This window comes from Heteronotia binoei, chromosome 18 (genome assembly GCF_032191835.1).
Source record: "Heteronotia binoei isolate CCM8104 ecotype False Entrance Well chromosome 18, APGP_CSIRO_Hbin_v1, whole genome shotgun sequence".
In the NCBI taxonomy this organism is placed as follows: Eukaryota; Metazoa; Chordata; class Lepidosauria; order Squamata; family Gekkonidae; genus Heteronotia; species Heteronotia binoei.
This window is the reverse complement of record NC_083240.1, coordinates 33269940-33289740: the sequence shown is the minus strand read 5'-3', so window position 1 is coordinate 33289740 and position 19801 is coordinate 33269940. Positions and strand designations below refer to the sequence as shown.

The following is a 19801-nucleotide window of genomic DNA, read 5'->3' as shown; positions in this document are numbered from 1 at the left end:
ACATCTGCTTGGCATGCAGAAGGTCCCTGGTTCAATCCCTGGCATCTCCATTTTAAAAGTGACCATAAGAGAAGCCATGTTGGATCAGGCCGATTGTCCATCCGGTCCAGCATTCCATATCACACAGTGAATAAAACCCAGGTGGACCAGCAGGGCCAGAACTCCAGAAGTGCTCCCACTGTTGCCCCACCAGGCGCCAAGCATCTAGAGCATCACTGCCTCAGACAGAATGTTCCATCTATACTTTGCAGTGTATAGCCACTGATGGACTCCTGCTGCCTATGTTTTTCTATTCCCCTCTTGCTATCGACTAGTCAGTAGGTGTTGTGAAAGACCTCTGCTGGAGACCTTGGAGAGACTTTGCCTGTTTTAGTACACAGAATTAACATATGAACATATGAAGCTGCCTTATACTGAATCAGATCCTTGGTCCATCAAAGTCAGTATTGTCTTTTCAGACTGGCAGCGGCTCTCCAGGGTCTCAAGCTGAGGCTTTTCACACCTATTTGCCTGGACCCTTTTTTTGGAGATGCCAGGGATTGAACCTGGGACCTTCTGCTTCCCAAGCAGATGCTCTACCACTGAGCCACCGTCCCTCCCCAAACCTTGATGGTCCAGTGGTCTGATTAAGTCTAAGGCAGCTTCCTGTTTGTTTCTGGTGCTGGACAAGGGCCGAGGGAAATTCTTGGGCTATTCTGCACACCTGTGTCCCTTGTTTTATCGCCGATCCCTGAGGCAGGCACAGCTGTGGCTGTTGGGAAGGTATCCTTGCAGGGAAGGCGCGCTTGCAGCGATTGGCTTTTTATCCCCTTCTCTGCAGCTGATCAGCCCCCTCAATCTGGAGCAGGCAGTGTATGCCCGAGATGCTCTCGCCAAGGCAGTGTACGGTCGCACCTTCTCCTGGCTCGTGAATAAGATCAACACGTCACTTGCGTACAAGGTGAGCTCCCTGTAATAGGCGGTGGGACCATATGACTGCTTGGTGGCGTGCTCCCAGGTGGCGAGTCCTGGAGCAAACCAAAGATGCTGGAACATTATATAAGGGAGGCCTTCAGATGAGTGGAGGGTGGTTCCTGCCTCCGTGGCTATCTCTGTCTCTTTTGACAGGAAATGGAGAATCCGGGCTGGAGAAGAAGCTCCACCGTCCTTGGGTTGCTGGACATCTATGGATTTGAAGTGTTCCAGCACAACAGGTGGGTTTCCCAGCACCCTCGGCTGCTGCTCTGCCCTCTCCCCTGACAGCTGAGAGGGAGGAGAGTCATGCATTGGCCTTAGAACCTTTGCAGAAGAGTGTCCGGCCCCAGAGGAGGTTGCAAACCTTTCAGGGGGATTAGGGACTGCCAGGAGTCCTCCTTCCTGTGCCTGCATTAATGGCATCACGATAAACACTGGAGAGCACGGCCAAGGAGCCGCACATGGAGAGATGACCCATTGCAATTTAAAGTTTACTGTTATCTCTTGATCGTGATCCAGCTGGAAATAGTACTAACAGGGTTGTTTAGGAGCAGGAACGCAGTCCTGGCTGGCTCGGCGTCAGAGGTGTGGCCAAACATGTAAATGAGTCCCTGCTGGGTTTTTTCCTACAAAAAAAGCCCTGGACTTCCTTAATGCTGCAACCGAAAGACCTCCTGCGCCCCTTGGGCTGGGGAGTGTTCTGAACAGAGCTAAACCTCTCTGTCTCTCTATCTCTCTGTAAAGGCTGCCCTTACCTTGGCGGCATGATTGTCTTGCTTTTTTTTTGCAGCTTCGAGCAGTTCTGTATCAACTATTGCAACGAGAAACTGCAGCAGCTCTTCATCGAGCTCACGTTGAAGTCCGAGCAAGAGGAGTATGAGGCAGAGGGCATCGCGGTAAGAGCCGGCCTCTCAACAGCCAGGGGCTTGCTTGCATTACCTGCTCTGCAGGCAGCAGAGGTTGACTTGGCATTGGTGGCGCACCGGCTGTATCTCCCGCCCCACGGTCATGGGGGATGTCCAGTGTTGTTTTCTGTCTCTGGTTTGAGGAAGGGCTGGAAGTGTTCTTCTCCTGCCGGCTGTGTAACAGTCTGATGGAGACCTGCTGGGAATTGGTTGTGCAGATTTCAGTTATAAATTTTGTCTTCACGCCATCGTGATTGGAATTTTAATTGGTGTATTCTATTTGCGTTGTATTTGGGGGTCAGATTCCGCCTTTTGAAAGGAACGCTGCTGCAAAAGTCAGCCTCTGTTGAGGCCGAGCAATATAAGATAACTACCGGAAGCAATAAAACTTTCACGCAAAGCGTATAAATATGCGTTTTTAGTGAAGTAAGACAAAAACAAAACTAAGGAACACTGAACATCCTTGAAATTTTCCCCACAAAGTCTCTCAACAGTCACAAAGAAGGACTTAATGAAGACGTGGGTGAAGTCTTTAAATTCTTAGTGTTCCACTCGTGATGGTACAGAGAGAATAAGGAACTGCTTTTAAAAGGACTCCTCACGGTTTCAACAGTTCTTCCTCAGCCTCTTTCTCCCAACGTTTCATGGAGGCACAGCTCTACTTTTTACAACATGGATCCACGTATGCTCTAATTTGCTGCTAGCAGCTCTATTGCGGCTCTGTTGAGGCTGAGGCTGACGAAGGGCCCAGATTTGGAGGTTTCTCCCCTGGCCTGCCTCTGCCCAGGGCAGCCTCTTGGCTTGCTCCCCTCTGCTTTGGAACTCTTCATTTATTTGTGTCCTGGGTTGTATCTGAGGCCTCTCTCAACCCCTGTTTTTGTTTGCTTCCCTTTGTGAACGTCAGTGGGAGCCGGTCCAGTATTTTAACAACAAGATCATCTGTGACTTGGTGGAAGAGAAATTCAAAGGCATCATTTCGATCCTGGTAAGTCATCAAGAACATTTGGAAGAGTAGGAAAGGGAAGAATTGGAGGACGTGGGGGGCTCCTCTCACCTTCACGCGAGATCCAGGAACTCGTTGCCCTAGCTTTGGAAATGAAACTTAGGCCAGATGGCAGACACATGTGGATATGCCAGACACAAAATTTGTTCCTGTGTTTTGCAGTGGTACCAACAAGGTTCCCGTCCCTGTTTTGGGGGGGGGGGGGCAGGGGCAGCAGTGTAAATGGTTGGTGGCTTGGTTTGGTGAGCCAGTTTGGTGTAGTGGTTAAGTGCGCCGACTCTTATCTGGGAGAACTGGGTTTGATTCTGCACTCCTCCACTTACAGCTGCTGGAATGGCCTTGGGTCAGCCTTAGCTTATTGCAGGAGTTGTCCTTGAAAAGGCAGCTGCTGTGAGAGTCCTCTCAGCTCCGCCCACCTCACAGGGTGTCTGTTGTTGGGGGAGAAGATATAGGTGATTGTAAGCCACTCTGAGTTTCCGATTCAGAGAGAAGGGCGGGGTATAAATCTGCAGTCGTCTTCTACCAGGGAAATCTGTCGTGCTGCAGCAGCATAGCGGCCAGGCCTTTGCCCAACAAAGGCTGCCAAGCGGTCGCTGACTCCAGACCTTTCCCTTCTCCCTTTTTCTCTGGTTTGTAGGTCAGCTCCCAACTTTTCCATACCAGGCATCCTCACAATGGCCCTTACCAGTATGTTTTTCTCATTCCACAGAACAAGGAGCCTCTTCGTACACTTCAGTCCTGGGGGCTTTCAGCTGCTGCTGCACAGCTGCCCCCTCCATTTTCAGAAACATCTCCTTCCAGTAGGGTTGCCAGGTCCAATTCAAGAAATATCTGGGAACTTTGGCGGTGGAGCCAAGAGCAAGGTTGTGAGAAGCACAACTGAACTCCAAAGGGAGTGCTGGCTATCACATTTAAAGGGACCACATACCTTTTAAATGCCTTTCCTTCATTCGAAATAATGAAGAATAGGAGCATCTTCTTTGGGGGTTCATAGACTTGGACGCCCTGGTCCAATCTTTTTTGAAACATGGAGGGTTTTTTTGAGGAGAGGCACCGTATGCTATGCTGAAAGTTTGGTCCCTCTACCTCAAAAACAGCCCCCCCTCCCCTGAGCCCCAGATATCCACAGATCAATTCTCCATTATACCCTATGAAAATCAGTCTCCATAGGGAATAATGGAGTGGCCAGCAGACATTCCACCCCCCTGCTTTTTGATGACCCTGAAGCCGGGGAAGGGCCTCTGAACCAGGTGATCCCCTGCCTCCACCTGGGGATCGGCAACCCTACCTTCCAGAGCAGAATCTGAGCCCTGTAGCACCTTGAAGACCAATAAGATCTCCCAGGGTATGAGAGTCAAAGCTCCCTTCATCAGATACAAGAGCTGACTCTTGAAAGCTTCAACCCTATAAACGCTTTTTTTTTGTAGCAGGAACTTATTTGCATATGAGGCCACACACCCCTGATGTAGCCAATCCGCCAAGAGCTTACAAGGCTCTTTTTTTGTAAACTCTTGGAGGATTGGCTGCATCGGGGGGGTGTGGCCTAATATGCAGGGTGTGTGTGGCCCACTATGCAAAGGAGTTCCTGCTACAAAAAAACCCCCTGCCTATAAACCTTGTTGGTGCTCAAGGTTCCGCTGGGCTCGAATCTTGCTCTTCTTCTGCAGAACAACACAGCCGCCCCCCTGAAACTGTCTGCTTAGAGAGGAGGCAATAAGGGTTCTGTCCATTGGCCGAGGCTACAGTCAGTGAATTGACATTGTTTGGGGGGTGCGAATGCCGAAGACGGCTTCCCAGTGCACTGCTGGACTTCCATGTCCTCATTTCCTCTCTGCAGGACGAGGAGTGTCTGAGGCCAGGAGAAGCCACGGACATGACCTTCTTGGAGAAGCTGGAGGAGACGATCAAGAACCACCCTCACTTCCTGACGTGAGTTTCCTGGAGGGGGGGGGGTCCTTGGAGGCCAGCCTAGTCCAGCTGATGGGGCTCAGGGGCTTGGTGGCATTATTTCCCACCCGGCATTTTAAAGCGACCCGCCTACCCTGAAGGCTCAGCACAACTGACACAAAATGTCTCCATTGCAACCACATCGGGGGAGTGCAAAGTTGATTTTTGTGAAGCCCAGCATCTGCCACAAGCAGCCCCGTGGCGCAAAGTGGTGAAGCTGCAGTTCTGCAGTCTGAGCGCTCTGCTCACAGCCTGAGTTCAATCCAGGCAGAAGCTGGGTTCAGGTAGCCGGCTCCAGGTTGACTCAGCCTTCCATCCTTCCGAGTCGGTAAAACGAGTACCCAGCTTGACTGGGGAAGGCAATGGCAAACCACCCCATAAAAAGTCTGCCGTAAAAAGTCTGCTGTGAAAACATCATGATGCGACGTCACACCAGAGTTGGAAATGGCTGGTGCTTGTGTAGGGGACTACTGTTATCTTTTTTTAAGCATCTGCCACAGTGTGCAGATGCTTCTCGGAACATGGCTGGGACCTGCTGGGCTGCCCTTCTCGGCATCCTGTCTTTTGTGCCCCAACCCAGTGGTTTCCATTGGCCCCCCAATTCCTTTGACCAGTATCTCTCTCAAATGCTTCTTCACTGACTCAGTCTGTCTGGTTCCAGACTCCTGCTTCTTTTTTTGGCCTTCCTTGTGAAGACCAGTCCAGTTCTCCCTCCCACCCCATCACCAAGCCTGAGTTTGCTTTCTCCACAGGCACAAGCTGGCGGATGCAAAGACCCGGAAGTCTTTGGGCCGGGAAGAATTCCGCCTCCTGCATTATGCTGGGGAGGTTACCTACAGCGTCTCAGGTAAATGTCTTCTGTGGATGAGTGCTTCTGTCCTGGCCAGTTATGTCCCCTTGCACCTATGTCTTGAAACCAGCTCCCCTGCAAGCTTTCTTTTTTCTTCGCTCAAGTTCTTGATTGCCTGTTTTCCTTCCAAGGTTTTCTGGATAAGAACAACGACCTTCTTTTCAGGAACCTGAAGGAGGTGAGTGCTAATTAAGAGACAGCAGAACAATATTAAGGGGTTGGATTTATTCAGGGCTTTTTTTGTAGCAGGAGCTCCTTTGCATATTAGGCCACTCGCTCCTGATGCAGCCAATCCTCCAGGAGCTTACAGGGCTCTTATTCGAGGGCCTACTGTAAGCTCCAGAAGGATTGGCTACATATGGGGTGTGTGGCCTAATATGCAAAGGAGTTCCTGCTACAAAAAAGGCCCTGGATTTATCCATCCGAACGCAGGTGGGCAGAAACTTGTGAATGATTATTATGTGTTCCCCATTAAGTGTTTGATTATTGTTCCCTATTATGTGAATTATTATTTTGTGTTCCTGATGTAGCCAATCCTCCAAGAGCTTACAGGCCCATTCTTACAGGAGGATTTTGTAAGCTCCAGGAGGACTGGCTACATCAGGAGCGTGTGGCCCAATATGCAAAGGAGTTCCTGCTACAAAAATGCCCTGAACCTTAAGAGACTATGATTTAGAAGTATTTAAGATGGGGTGGAAAAAGTTCAGAAGATGCGTAGAAAAAGAGTGGAAAATAAAAGGACATTGGACAATTTTTGATAATGACTAAGTATAAGAGGGAGGAGGATATTAATTTTGGTTCTTATTAAGGGTACCTTTAATATTAAGATTTTAAGTATATAACACCAGCAGGGGTCAAGTAACGGGGGGAGGTGTGGGTAGAAAGTAATATATGGGATAGATAAAAAAGTAATTATTAATGATGTAAGAAATTGAAATTTATTACCATATGTTACTAATAAAATTGTTTGAAGTAGAAGGAGTGTGTGGCCCAATATGCAAAGGAGTTCCTGCTACAAAAAAAGCCCTGTGTTCCCCAAGGACTGTGCTGCCCAAGCAGATCAGGTGTGATTACCTGTGGGTTCTCTTACTCCCCTCCCAGGCCATGTGCAACTCAGAGAATCCCATCATCAACCAGTGCTTTGAGAGGTCAGAGCTGACGGACAAGAAGAGGCCAGAGACGGTAAGTTCCCCAGATGGGTGTGCCTTGGGTAGCTGAGTCTGGTCTTGCAGGCTAGTCCACCTGCCTGACTCATGTCCCCTCAAGCAGACTGGCCCTTCCCCCTCACTCCTCCTTTCTTGCAGGCGGTGACTCAGTTTAAGAACAGCCTTGCAAAGCTGATGGAAATCCTGATGTCTAAGGAGCCGTCTTACATTCGCTGCATTAAGCCCAATGATGCCAAACAGGCCGGTATGTCTGAGTCGGAGACCTTCTTTGAGGCTTTGATTTTATCCCAGATTCCAGGAAATGTCCAGGGGCATTCAGAGTCTGGCTGCGCCTGGGTCACGAAAGAGGGCTGAGCTGCCCCATTTAGCTCACTCTGCTCTTGCCAAATTCTGAATGCTGGTTCACTTAGAATCAGAGAATCACAGAGTTGATCACAGGCCCTCTAGTCCAGCCCCCTGCTCAGTGCAGGATCAGCCTAGAGCATCCCTGACGAACGTTTGTCCAGCCGCAGCTTAAAGACTCTCAGAGAAGGGGGAGCTTACCACCTCCCTAGGTTGCTGATCCCACTGTTGAACAAATTTCACTGCAAATAAGTTCCCCTAACAACCAGCCAGTACTTTCCTGCCCTTAATACAAACCCATTATTGGGAATCCCATCCTCAGCTGCCAACAGGAACAGCTCCCTGCCCTCCTCTTACGTGACAGCCCTTCAAATACTTCAAGAGAGCAATCATGTCTCCCTTATAATTTTATAACTATAAAGCGCTTCCTGAAATTGTGGCAGAACCAAAGGTTCATAAGAACATAAGAGAAGCTGTGTTGGATAAGGCCAATGGTCCATCCAGTCCAACACTCTGGGTCACACAGTGGCCAAAAACCCACAGGTGCCATCAGAAGGTCCATCAGTGGGGCCAGGACATCAGAAGCCCTCCCACTGTTCCCCACCCCCAAGCACCAAGAATACAGAGCATCACTTGCCCCAGACAGAGAGTTCCAACAATACGCTGTGACTAATAGCCCCTGATGGACCTCTGGCAGCTCAGCCAGTCGCAGGGTTTCAAGGGAAGGCTGATTGCTGGCTGGACTTCCTCTGCTCTGGAGCTGGTCACTGTATTGGCCCCTTGAGTCCCTCCTCACCCAGAATGCCCACCCCTTTCTGTGCTCCTTGGTGGTCCAGGGAGACTTGTTCCCGTGGTCATTCTCCCTTTCTTCCGATCGCTTCTAGGCCGTTTTGATGAAGTTTTGATCCGGCATCAGGTCAAATATTTGGGCTTGATGGAGAACTTGAGGGTGCGAAGGGCTGGCTTTGCTTATCGGCGGAAATACGAAGTCTTCCTCCAGAGGTAGGAGACAGGCGGGCAGTGGCTGTCTCAGCAGCATAAGTTACCAGGCTTGCAGGTAGTTGTTCCCAGGGCTGGGGTCAGCATACCCTGAAGAGGGGCAGCTGTCAGGGCCCAGGACTTCTGGCTGGGCCCGCTGCCAGCGACCACACCCCTCCCCTGCTGCCCATATGCCTTTTTCACAACTATCGGCTTGCAAGCGCTCTGCCATCCAAGCTCCCAGCTGTATGCGTTGCTCAGTACTGTCAGGGAAGGGGGACGGGAGTGGTGCAGGCATCTGTGACTGCAGGAGGTGAAAGGGCTCATGAGGGGATGGGGGAAGGATGCTCAGGCATGTGGGTCAGAGGGTGGAAGGGAAGACAATGGTGGGGGCTGGTAGGCTGAAGAGAGGAGGAGGACCCTGAGCACTCTCTGCCTAGGGCCCCCCACAAACCTGAAACCAGATCTGGTTTTTCCTTTTCATTTTGTGGCTTTTCTCTGCTTGCCAGGTACAAATCGCTGTGTCCCGAAACGTGGCCCACCTGGGACGGGAGGCCCCACGATGGAGTGTCCGTGCTGTTGAAACATCTGGGTTACAAGCCGGAGGAGTTTAAGATGGGCAGGTTGGTGTTTCTAGAGAGAGCCTGGCTGTCTCTCTCTCGTGGGAGCAGGACAGATTCTTTGGCGTCTTAACTGAGAGCCAGTTTGGCGTAGTGGTTAAGTGCATGGACTCTAATCTGGGTGAACCGGGTTTTGATTCCCCCGCTCCTCCGCGTGCACCTGCTGATGGGACCTTGGGTCAGCCACAAGTTCCGTCAGAGCTGGTCTGCTGAAGAGCAGTTCTGGGAGAGCTCTCTCGGCCCCACCCACCTCACGGGATGTCTGTTGTGGAGAGGGGGAAGGGAGATCGTAAGCCGCTCTGAGACTCCTTCAAGTAGCAGTTGGCAGGGTATAAATCCAGTCGCTTCTCCTTTGATGCCTTTTCTTTCCAGGACAAAAATCTTTATCCGTTTCCCTAAGACACTCTTTGCCACAGAAGATGCCCTGGAAATCCGGAAGCAGAGCCTGGGTGAGCAAAGAGGTTTCTGCCAAATTGTGTTTAGATTTGTATGGGCCTGTTAAGCACCTGCTCCGGGTCACGCTCTGCTTTTGCTGTCTTTGAAAACCCACATTGTTTTTTTTTTTTTGCTTCTTTAGCCACAAAGATCCAGGCAAACTGGAGAGGCTACCACCAGTGGAAGAAATTCCAGAAGATGAAGAATTCAGGTAAGAAGGCGGGGACTCCAGGTAGCTTAGGGGGAGGTATTTGTGAGTCTCCTGCATTGTGCAGGGGGTTGGACTAGATGACCCTGGAGGTGCCTTCCAACTCTGTGATTCTAGTTCCCCCTCTCCTCGTTTGTGAATTGATTCATCCCTGTCAGTGAGGGAAGCAGTATACAGCCATCTGCATTACGGGTCCCAACATGGTGGCTTTGGGTGCCATGGTGACTTTGGACCATGCTTTTATGAGTGGGGTTAGGTGGGGCTTTTGCTCAGAAGTGCATTTCATAGGCTATGCAAATTAAAAGTCATCATGTTACAAATAATTATACACAGGGTGGAATTCTAGCAGGGGCTCCTTTGCATATTAGGCCACACACCCCTGATGTAGCCAATCCTTCAAGAGCTTACAAAAAAAGAGAACCTTGTAAGCTCTTGGAGGATTGGCTACATCAGGGGTGTGTGGCCTGATATGCAAAGGAGCTCCTGCTAGAATTCCACCCCTGATTATACATAACTAGCTCATTTTGTACTCAAGGCAAGAATATAATGACACCATGTTTATTTTCATCACAATATGCTTTTTCTGCACGCTCAGCTTTGTGTGCCCAAGGCAAGTGCCTTGCTTGCCTCGCCCTTGTCACGGCTCTGCCCTGTGAACCACAGCTTCTTCCTGAAATGTTGAAGAGTTGCTGTTAGATGTATGCATAGCTGACTCCCGGTCATTTTGTGGTCCCCTCTGCCTCCTGCAGCAGCTGTTTTGTGGCTGGCCCCGCCTTTCCCGGCAGTAGGGTTGCCAGCTGTGGGGTTGAGAAGTACCTGGAGATTTTGGGGGTGGAGCCTGAGAAGGACGGGGTTTAGAGAGGGGAGGGACCACAACGGGGTATAATGAGTCCACCTTCCAAGGCAACCATTTCCTCCAGGGGCTGATCAAAGCCACCAAGTAATACACCATCTTACAGTCTGCAACAATATATTACAAGGATTGTGTACAACACATAATAAACAATACAATATTGATAGAGGCCAGCGGTGCTAAGGCCTTTTGAAGTAACAGAAACCCCAAGGGGCCAAAAAACCCCATCCCCAAATGAATAGATATAAGTCCAAACTTGGAAATAGTCCAACTGAAATTCACAAGGTGGGTGCTCCTAAGGAACGTAGCTTCAACACAGCCGCTTTCTTAAAAAGACGTCACTCTAGATTTTGATGACGTTTCAATTCCTTCTTCAGTTTCAAATCCTTCTCATTTTCACTGTGAACATTGAGCCCAATGTTCACACTGAAAATGAGAAGCTTAATGCTGTGATTAGAGAATCTAGAACAGGGTTCCTAAATAATTGAGCCATTAAAACTGAAGGAATTGAAACATCATCAAAATCTAGAGAGACATCTTTTTAAGAAAGCGACTGCGTTGAATCTATGTTCCTTAGGAGCACTCACCTTGTGAATTTCAGTTGGGCCATTTCCAAGTTTGGACATATCTATTCATTTGGGGATGGGTTTTTTTGGCCCCCTTGGAGTTTCTGTTACTTTAAAAGGCCTTAGCACCACTGGCCTCTATCATTATTGTATTGTTTATTATGTGTTGTACACAATCCTTGTAATATATTTTTGCAAACTGTAAGACGGTGTATTACCTGGTGGCTTTGATCAGTCTACTAATTACACCAAGTGCCCTTCAAGCAGCACATTTCATCTAGGGGAGCTGGTCTCTGTCATCTGGAGACCAGCTGTAATTCTGGGAGATCTCCAGCCACCATCTGGAGACTGGCACCCCTCTCCGGCAGCCATTTTGTCTTTGTGGTGACTGCCCTGTGTCAGAGTTCCAAAGGTGCTCGCAGGCTTAGAAAGGGACAAGTCACTCTCTGATTTAACTGGTACCAAAATGAAAACTGTTAAATAAAGCACCAGACACGTAGAGTTTCCAAAGTCAAAGCTGCCAGGAGTGTGGGGATTTCTGGGAGTGCATTCCGGAATGGGTGGAGCCAATCAGAAATATCCCTGCTCTGTGTTCACGGAGGGGCCATGGTATGAAATTTGCCCAGCAGTTTTAAGTGCTGATATGGGCTCTGCAGCAAGCAAAGGCAAAGACAGGAAAGCATGACTGGCTGCCGGGAGAATCTCAGTGTTTTCAGAGGACTGTTGGGGGAGGCGTTCTGAATACAGCCAGTTTGGTGTAGTGGTTAAGTGTGCGGACTCTTATCTGGGAGAACCAGGTTTGATTTTCCACTCCTCCACTTGCAGCTTCCAAAGAGTTTCCAAAGTCAAAGCTGCCAGGAGTGTGGGGATTTCTGGGAGTGCATTCCGGAATGGGTGGAGCCAATCAGAAATATCCCTGCTCTGTGTTCACGGAGGGGCCATGGTATGAAATTTGCCCAGCAGTTTTAAGTGCTGATATGGGCTCTGCAGCAAGCAAAGGCAAAGACAGGAAAGCATGACTGGCTGCCGGGAGAATCTCAGTGTTTTCAGAGGACTGTTGGGGGAGGCGTTCTGAATACAGCCAGTTTGGTGTAGTGGTTAAGTGTGCGGACTCTTATCTGGGAGAACCAGGTTTGATTTTCCACTCCTCCACTTGCAGCTGCTGGAATGGCCTTGGGTCACCCATAGCTCTAGTAGGAGTTGTCCTTGAAAGGGCAGCTTCTGTCAGAGCTCTCTCAGCCCCACCTACCTCACAGGTTGTATGTTGTGGGAGTAGGAAGGTAAAGGAGATTGTGACTGCGCTGAGATTCAGAGTATAGGGTGGGATATAAATCCAGTATCTTCATCTTCTTCATTATTTCCAGCCACCGCTATTCAGTCCTGGTGGCGTGGGACCTTGGGACGCCGCAAGGCTGCCAGAAGGAAATGGGCTGTCGGGATCATTCGACGGTGGGTAAAAAAAAAAAAAAGTAAAATCCATTGTCCTTGCTCTTGGGGGTGAACCACAGCAAGAATCCCCTACCACCCCCAAACGTTGGTCTGGTGTTGGGCCCCTTGATCGTGCAGATTTCTCTGTGCCGCCTTTAATGCTCTTACTTCTTTGCAAGATTGTGGGGAGACGGGAGGTGCTGGTCAGGTCAGGAGCCCTGCAGTTCCCTCCTAACCAAGCCTCCTCCTGCATCTTTCCCCCTGACACTCCCCTGTGTACAGTTCTGGTCGCGGCACCTCAAAAAAGATATAGCATTGGAAAAAGTGCCGAAAAGGAGCCAACCAGAAATATCCCTGGCATTGGGAAAAGTGCAGAAAAGGGCAACTAGAATGATTAAAGGTTGGGACACTTTCCCTATGAAGAAAGGTTAAAACGCTTGGGGCTCTTTAGCTTGGAGAAACGTCGACTGCGGGGTGACATGACAGAGGTTTACAAGATTATGCACGGGATAGAGAAGATAGAGAAAGAACTCCTTTTCTCACAATACAAGAACTCGTGGGCACTCAATGAAATTGCTGAGCAGTCAGGTTAGAACGGATAAAAGGAAGGACTTTTTCACCCAAAGGGTGATGAACACGTGGGATTCACTGCCACAGAAGGTGGTCGTGGCTACAGGCATAACCAGCTTCAAGAGGGGATTGGATATATATCTGGAGCAGAGGTCCATCAGTGGCTATTAGCCACAGCGTATTGTTGGAACTCTCTGTCTGGGGCAGTGATTCTGTGTATTCTTGGTGGTTGGGGGCAGGGGGGGACAGTGGAAGGGCTTCTAGTGTCCTGGCTCCACTGGTGGACCTCCTGATGGCACCTGGGGTTTTTTTTGGCCACTGTGTGACCCAGAGTGTTGGACTGGATGGGCCACTGACCTGATCCAACATGGCTTCTCTCATGTTCTTCTGTTCCCTCCACTCCCTTCAGATTCATCAAGGGCTTCATTTACCGGAGCCACCCTCGCTGCCCTGAGAACGAATACTTCCTCGATTACATCCGCTACTCCTTCCTGATGACCCTGAAGCGCAAACTACCAAAGAACGTTCTGGACAAGTCTTGGCCAACCCCCCCACCGTCACTGCAAGAGGTAGTTCCAGGGGACACCCCACAGGCCTTGGAAGCCACAGAAGGGCTTTTCATCCTTTTCTTCCATCTACCTACAATCCGCCTGCTTCTGTTGGCTCCAGCCCAAGATCCTTTTCAAACACATGCTGTCAAATGTGTTTGGATGGAATGTGTGCACTTGCATGGAGTTAGGGTTTTGGATGGTAGGATCAAGCGAAGGCCAATCCTTGTGAACACATATGAAGTTGCCTTCTACTGAATCAGACAGTGGGCTCATCGAGGTCAGTATGGTCTGCTCAGGCTGGCAGCAGCTGTCTGGGATCTCAAACAGAGGTCTTTCACATCACTAACTACCTTGAGCCAGTTTGGTGTAGTGCTTAAGTGCATGGACTCTTAATCTGGGAGAACCGGGTTTGATTCTCCCCTCCTCCACTTGCACCTGCTGGAATGGCCTTGGGTCAGCCATAGCTCTGGCAGAGGTTGTCCTTAAAAGGGCAGCTGCTGTGAGAGCCCTCTCCAGCCCCACCCACCTTACAGGGTGTCTGTTGGGGAGGAAGATAAAGGAGATTGTGAGCCGCTCTGAGACTGAGATTCGGAGTGGAGGGCAGGATAGAAATCCAATTTCTTCTTCTTCTTGATCCTTTTAACTGGAGAGGCCGGGGATTGAACCTGGAACCATCTGCATGCCAAGCAGATGCTCTTCCACTGAGCCACAGCCCTTCCCACCTCCCACTGACGAAAGTAAAACAGCTTAGGGCTGCTGTTTCCTGGCTTGAAAGAGACCTTGTTGGCTTCTTCGCCATGGCCTCTGAGAACTGACGGGCAGAGAACCTTCCTTGCTGGAGAACTCAACTTTTCTCCAGCCTTGATTCATGGGCGACCCAGCCAATGCCATTTCTTGGGATTAGTCTTGCTCAAAACTTATGCAAATGTGGCAGCATTGAAAGAATTATTCCAATCCATGTTTTCCATGTCTTTGGAGCTCATATTCCAAAAGAGAGGAGCAGGAAAAACCTGGAAAGAGATCAGAGGAGGAAACCAGAAAAATGAAATAGAAGTCCAGAGACACCTTAAAGACTTAGCAATATTTATTCCAGTATGTGCTTTTGTGGGACAGAGCTCTCTCAGGATGGAAGAAATTCATTTACCTCATTTATACAGAATATTACAGAAGGGCAGGGGGAAAGAGGGGAGAGTTGAGCTGAGGTTTAGTATAAACAGGCAAGGTTCTCTGTGGGGAAACCTGACCTGCTTACTTGGTTTATGGATGATTGCAGAGGCCTGTCTCACATGCAGTGAAGATAAAACAAAAGTGTAATAAAGTGTAAATGACAAACTAAGTAAGGAAGAAGACCGTAGATTTATACCCTGCTTTTCTCTTTGAATCAGAGTCTCAGAGCATCTTACAATCTCCTTTATCTTCTTCCCACAACAACAGACACCCTGCGAGGTGGGTGGGGCTGAGAGGGCTCTTACAGCAGCTGCCCTTTCAAGGACAGCTCTTGCGATAGCTATGGCTTATGCCTTTTGCAGATTGAATATGTCTTAGTTTGACGTCAGTTATATATGGTTACAGGATGGCTCTTGGATGACGCTTTCGTTCGAAACATGGTATACAAAGTCGACAGACACATAAAGGGAATAGAGAACCTTTTGGAGCCTTTATTTTGGGAGATTGGATCAACCACAGTTTATGGAAACTGTTTGCGTTTGAATGTTCCAGGGGAAGCCTTTTTGAATAGACTCTTTGCATTTTTTGAAAATTAATGTGGAATCCGTCCCCTTATAGAAACTTTCTGTATATTTGTATGAGGTATCTTTATAAACAATTTGGACGCTGTATTCATCACTTGTTTATAAGTTTTTTATTTTTCTTACACTAGGCAAACTAGGCAGTTGCCTACGAAGCCAGGAGCCGGGGGGGCGCCGAATTGGGCTTCCCCCCCCCCCGGTACCCATGGCAAACGCCTGGTTTGTCTGCCTGCCTCCCTCCTCTGCCACCGCTGCAGCCCTCCCTTCCTTCGCAGCGCAGCAAGGCTCTGTCACCGTCGCAGCGCCATGTTCCGTCCTTACCGGCTTCGATGCGGCTGGCTTGGTTTCTAGTTCTTTGAAGAGCCTGCGAGAGGCAACTTCGCTCCCCCTCACTTCCGGGAAGGAGGGGGAGTGAACTCTCCTCCTACGATCTCTTTAGGGAGCCTGCCTGGGCCATCACGTGCCCTCAGGTTGGCGCTGAAGACAATAGGGTGTGTAGGAGGGCAGGAAGTAATGGGTATGAGAAGACGTTCCAAGTCTCTCTTCCCCAAGGCTGGGACACCACCCCTGCGGCTTTCCTCACAGAAGTGATGGGATGTAGAGGATGGTGCAGAATTGTTTTCTGTGGCCCCAGAAGGTCGGACCAGAACCAGTGGGTTGAAATTAAATCAGAAGAGTTTCCGGCTCAACATTAGGAAGAACTTCCTGACCGTTAGAGCGAGCGGTTCCTCCGTGGAACAGGCTTCCTCGGGAGGTGGTGGGCTCTCCTTCCTTGGAGGTTTTGAAACAGAGGCTAGATGGCTATCTGACAGCAGGGAGGATCTTGTGAATTTGGGGGGAGGCGTTTGTGAGTTTCCTGCATTGTGCAGGGGGGTTGGATTAGATGACCCTGGAGGTCCCTTCCAACTCTATGATTCTAAGAGTGTTTTCAGCAGGGGACACAAGCAGTATTCAAGCAAGAAGTCTTGGAGGGTTGTGTCGCCTGCACTGCACCCCACTCCCAGCTTGATTCTTGTTTTATTGAACATATGAAGCTGCCTTATACTGAATCAGACCCTCGGTCCATCAAAGTCAGTATTGTCTTCTCAGACTGGCAGCGGCTCTCCAGGGTCTCAAGCTGAGGTTTTTCACACCTATTTGCCTGGACCCTTTTTTTGGAGATGCCGGGGATTGAACCTGGGACCTTCTGCTTCCCAAGCAGATGCTCTACCACTGAGCCACCGTCCCTCCCTATTATGGCTGCCTGTGGAGGGAAGAGGGGGCTGCTTTGACAGAGGGCATTCCCTTTCCGCTGCAGCTCCTGCCGGCTTCCCTCTCATGTCGCACACTTCTGCTTTTCCTCTCCAGGCATCTCAGCTGTTGAGAGAACTCTGCATGCAGAATATGGTCTGGACTTACTGCAAGAGAATCAGCCCAGAGTGGAAGCTGCAGGTAAGAAGCCGTAGGAGCTCCCCTGACAAACACCCTGCCTACCTGATGTCAGGGCTTTGGGCAACATGGCTTTTATACGAATCATCGGGTTTGGGACCTCATCATGGGGTAGTTAGCTGAAAGCCAGTTTGGTGTAGTGGTTAAGTGTGCGACACTTACCTGGGAGAAAACGGGTTTGATTCCCCGCTTGCAGCTGCTGGAATGGCCTTGGGTCAGCCATAGCTCTCACAAAAGTTGTTCTTGAAAGGGCAGCTTCTGGGAGAGCTCTCCCAGCCTTACCTACCTCACAGGGTGTCTGTTGTGGGGGAGGAAGGAGATTGTGAGCTGCTCTGAGACTCAGAGTGGAGGGTAGGATATAAATCAAATATCATCATCATCATCTTCTTCTATGGACAGTTGTCATTGGATGTTATTTCTTTGTGGCCCACTGCTGTTGTGTTGAGTGGGCAGCTCTTAGCACACCTCCACGTTAAATGATTTTCCCTTTGGACACGGCCATGTAATCATGGCTGTCCAGTCACCTTTTGGTTAGCCAGTGAAGCTACCATGTCTCAGCTGCACTGACCCTGGCCCTTCTGCCTGCTTCTCTCCCCGCGGCTCCCCCCCCCCCCCTGCAGCTGGAGCAGAAAGTGGTGGCCAGTGAGATCTTCAAGGACAAAAAGGACAATTATCCTCAGAGTGTCCCCAGGCTCTTCCTGAACACACGCCTTGGTAAGTGCTGCTAAGGCTGGCCATGTTTGTGGACTTTTCTCCCTTTCTCACAATACAAGAACTCGTGGGCACGCAATGAAATTGCTGAGCAGTCGGGTTAGAACGGATAAAAGGAGGTACTTTCTTCACCCAAAGGGTGATTAACACATGGAATTCACTGCCACAGGAGGTGGTGGAGGCTGCCAGCATAGACAGCTTCAAGAGTTGATTTGATAAACATATGGAGCAGAGGTCCATCAGTGGCTATTAGCCACAGCATATTGTCGGAACTCTCTGTCTGGGGCAAGTGATGCTCTGTATTCTCGGTGCTTGGGTGGGGGGGGGCAGCAGTGGAAGGGCTTCTAGTCTCCTGGCCCCACTGATGGACCTCCTGATGGCACCTGGGTTTTTTGGGCACTGTGTGACACAGAGTGTTGGACTGAATGGGCCATTGGCCTGATCCAACATGGCTTCTCTTATGTTCTTATGGACCTCCTGATGGCACCTGTGCTTTTTGGCCACTGTGTGACACAGAGTGTTGGACTGAATGGGCCACTGGCCTGATCCAACATGGCTTCTCTTATGTTCTTATGGACCTCCTGATGGCACCTGGGCTTTTTGGCCACTGTGTGACACAGAGTGTTGGACTGAATGGGCCATTGGCCTGATCCAACATGGCTTCTCTTATGTTCTTATGGACCTCCTGATGGCACCTGGGCTTTTTGGCCACTGTGTGACACAGAGTGTTGGACTGAATGGGCCATTGGCCTGATCCAACATGGCTTCTCTTATGTTCTTATGGACCTCCTGATGGAACCTGGGCTTTTTGGCCACTGTGTGACACAGAGTGTTGGACTGAATGGGCCATTGGCCTGATCCAACATGGCTTCTCTTATGTTCTTACGACTGCTGGTGAGCTTCTCCTAACCTCCTCCTCCTCGTTTCTCTTGGTAGGGAGTGAAGATTTAAACGCCAAAGTCCTCCAGGTGCTGGGGAACGAGCCGCTGAAGGTGAGCCTTTGGACCCTGGTGGAGTAATTTCTCCAGATACAAACTGGGACCACGGAGGAAAACAGCTAGCCAAATACCTGACAAATCTCCCAGTGACAGATACTCAAATATAAAATGTGTTTAGGCATCACAAATACTACAATTTTACCCAAAAAAAAAACCCATTGCATTTTCTATCCATATATTACACTATCAATCTCTACACCCAGTTATATAAATATATTCCTTCTCATATACTACTACTGACGGTATCCAACAATGCTTCACATGTCCACACAAATAGCACAGTAAATGGTTTTTCACGATGATCGTCCGTATCCTAAATAGTGGCTGGCTTACAAAATTAATTGTTTATATCCAACGGATTACTGGTCTTTCGTATCCATTTTGGATTGAATCCTTCCAGGGATCAGTTCCAACAAAGCTGTGCCGTTATCATTCCATGAGCGCATTTACTTCCTGTGTATGCTTTTAAACCCGAAGTTATTCTTGGTTGTATATGATAAACACTCCAAATATCTACTGGGGATATCGAGCACTTTCAAACATTTTTCAGCCGAACGCCACTGTCATTATTTCCTTCAAGCCAGCATAAGATGCTGTGGTCACAGGTGCAGTGCAGAGGGCCCTATAAAAAGGTAAAGGCAGTCCCCTTTGCAAGCACCAGTCGTTTTTGACTCTGGGGTGGCATCACATCACAGCGTTTTCACGGCAGACTTTTTACGGGGTGGTTTGCCATTGCCTTCCCCAGTCATCTACACTTTCCCCCCAGCAAGCTGGGCCCTCATTTGACCGACTTCGGAAGGATGGAAGGCTAAGTCAGCCTGGAGCCGGCTACCTGAACCAGCTTCCGCTGGGATCGAACTCAGGTCATGAGCAGAGGGCTCCGACTGCAGTACTGCAGCTTTACCACTCTGCGCCACGGGGCTGCTTAGAGGGCCCTATAGCATAGGTCAGATGTAGTGACAGTCTTGGTCTTTATCAAGGAAAGGGTAATTCGAAAAAAGCCAGAAGGGCTTGCGTGAACTGGCGCTTGAGAAAGGGAGGTCTGGGTAACAAGTGAGGGCCCTTAGAATCCCCATCCCTCATAGCCTGGCTGTTGGTTAAGGGTTAGCTGCTGCTGTTTCGTTGCACCAAAAAGACTTTTTAAAAATAAAACCGACCGTGCTTTTTCAGTATGCAGTTCCTGTGATCAAGTACGACCGGAAAGGCTACAAGGCCAGAGCTCGCCAGCTGCTGCTCACCCAGAATGCAGTTGTGCTCGTCGAAGAGTCCAAAATCAAGCAGCGGATCGACTATGCCAACCTGACGGGTGAGCAAAGAGGGGTGGCGGGTTGGCTAGCTGGGAGGCTGGGGTGTAACCTCTTGGCTGTACTCCTCTTCTGCTTTCTCTGTTATCCTTGCATAAAACAAGGTTGGCTGTTTGTGGCACCCTGCCCTCTCACCCCAGATAGTCTTTGTTTGTTTGCTTCTGAGATGTTAAGAATAACCTCCATCTGATTTGCTGGTGCATATGAACATATGAAGCTGCCTTATACTGAATCAG

General features: G+C 49.5%; 1 protein-coding gene across 1 annotated transcript in view; it reads left to right on the top strand.

The window, feature by feature from the left end:
• The window catches only part of MYO1C (myosin IC), a 57946-nt gene that overhangs the window by 30702 nt on the left and 7443 nt on the right, over positions 1 to 19801 (top strand). The window contains exons 10-28 of the mRNA XM_060259050.1: positions 821 to 940; positions 1108 to 1193; positions 1745 to 1850; positions 2764 to 2844; positions 4700 to 4791; positions 5562 to 5656; positions 5791 to 5837; positions 6761 to 6841; positions 6964 to 7069; positions 8052 to 8169; positions 8655 to 8768; positions 9138 to 9214; positions 9343 to 9411; positions 12192 to 12276; positions 13235 to 13394; positions 16472 to 16555; positions 17173 to 17266; positions 18200 to 18255; positions 19432 to 19567. Of these exons, the coding sequence (XP_060115033.1) occupies positions 821 to 940; positions 1108 to 1193; positions 1745 to 1850; positions 2764 to 2844; positions 4700 to 4791; positions 5562 to 5656; positions 5791 to 5837; positions 6761 to 6841; positions 6964 to 7069; positions 8052 to 8169; positions 8655 to 8768; positions 9138 to 9214; positions 9343 to 9411; positions 12192 to 12276; positions 13235 to 13394; positions 16472 to 16555; positions 17173 to 17266; positions 18200 to 18255; positions 19432 to 19567 (1807 nt within the window). The remainder of the gene's footprint in view (positions 1 to 820; positions 941 to 1107; positions 1194 to 1744; positions 1851 to 2763; positions 2845 to 4699; positions 4792 to 5561; positions 5657 to 5790; positions 5838 to 6760; positions 6842 to 6963; positions 7070 to 8051; positions 8170 to 8654; positions 8769 to 9137; positions 9215 to 9342; positions 9412 to 12191; positions 12277 to 13234; positions 13395 to 16471; positions 16556 to 17172; positions 17267 to 18199; positions 18256 to 19431; positions 19568 to 19801) is intronic.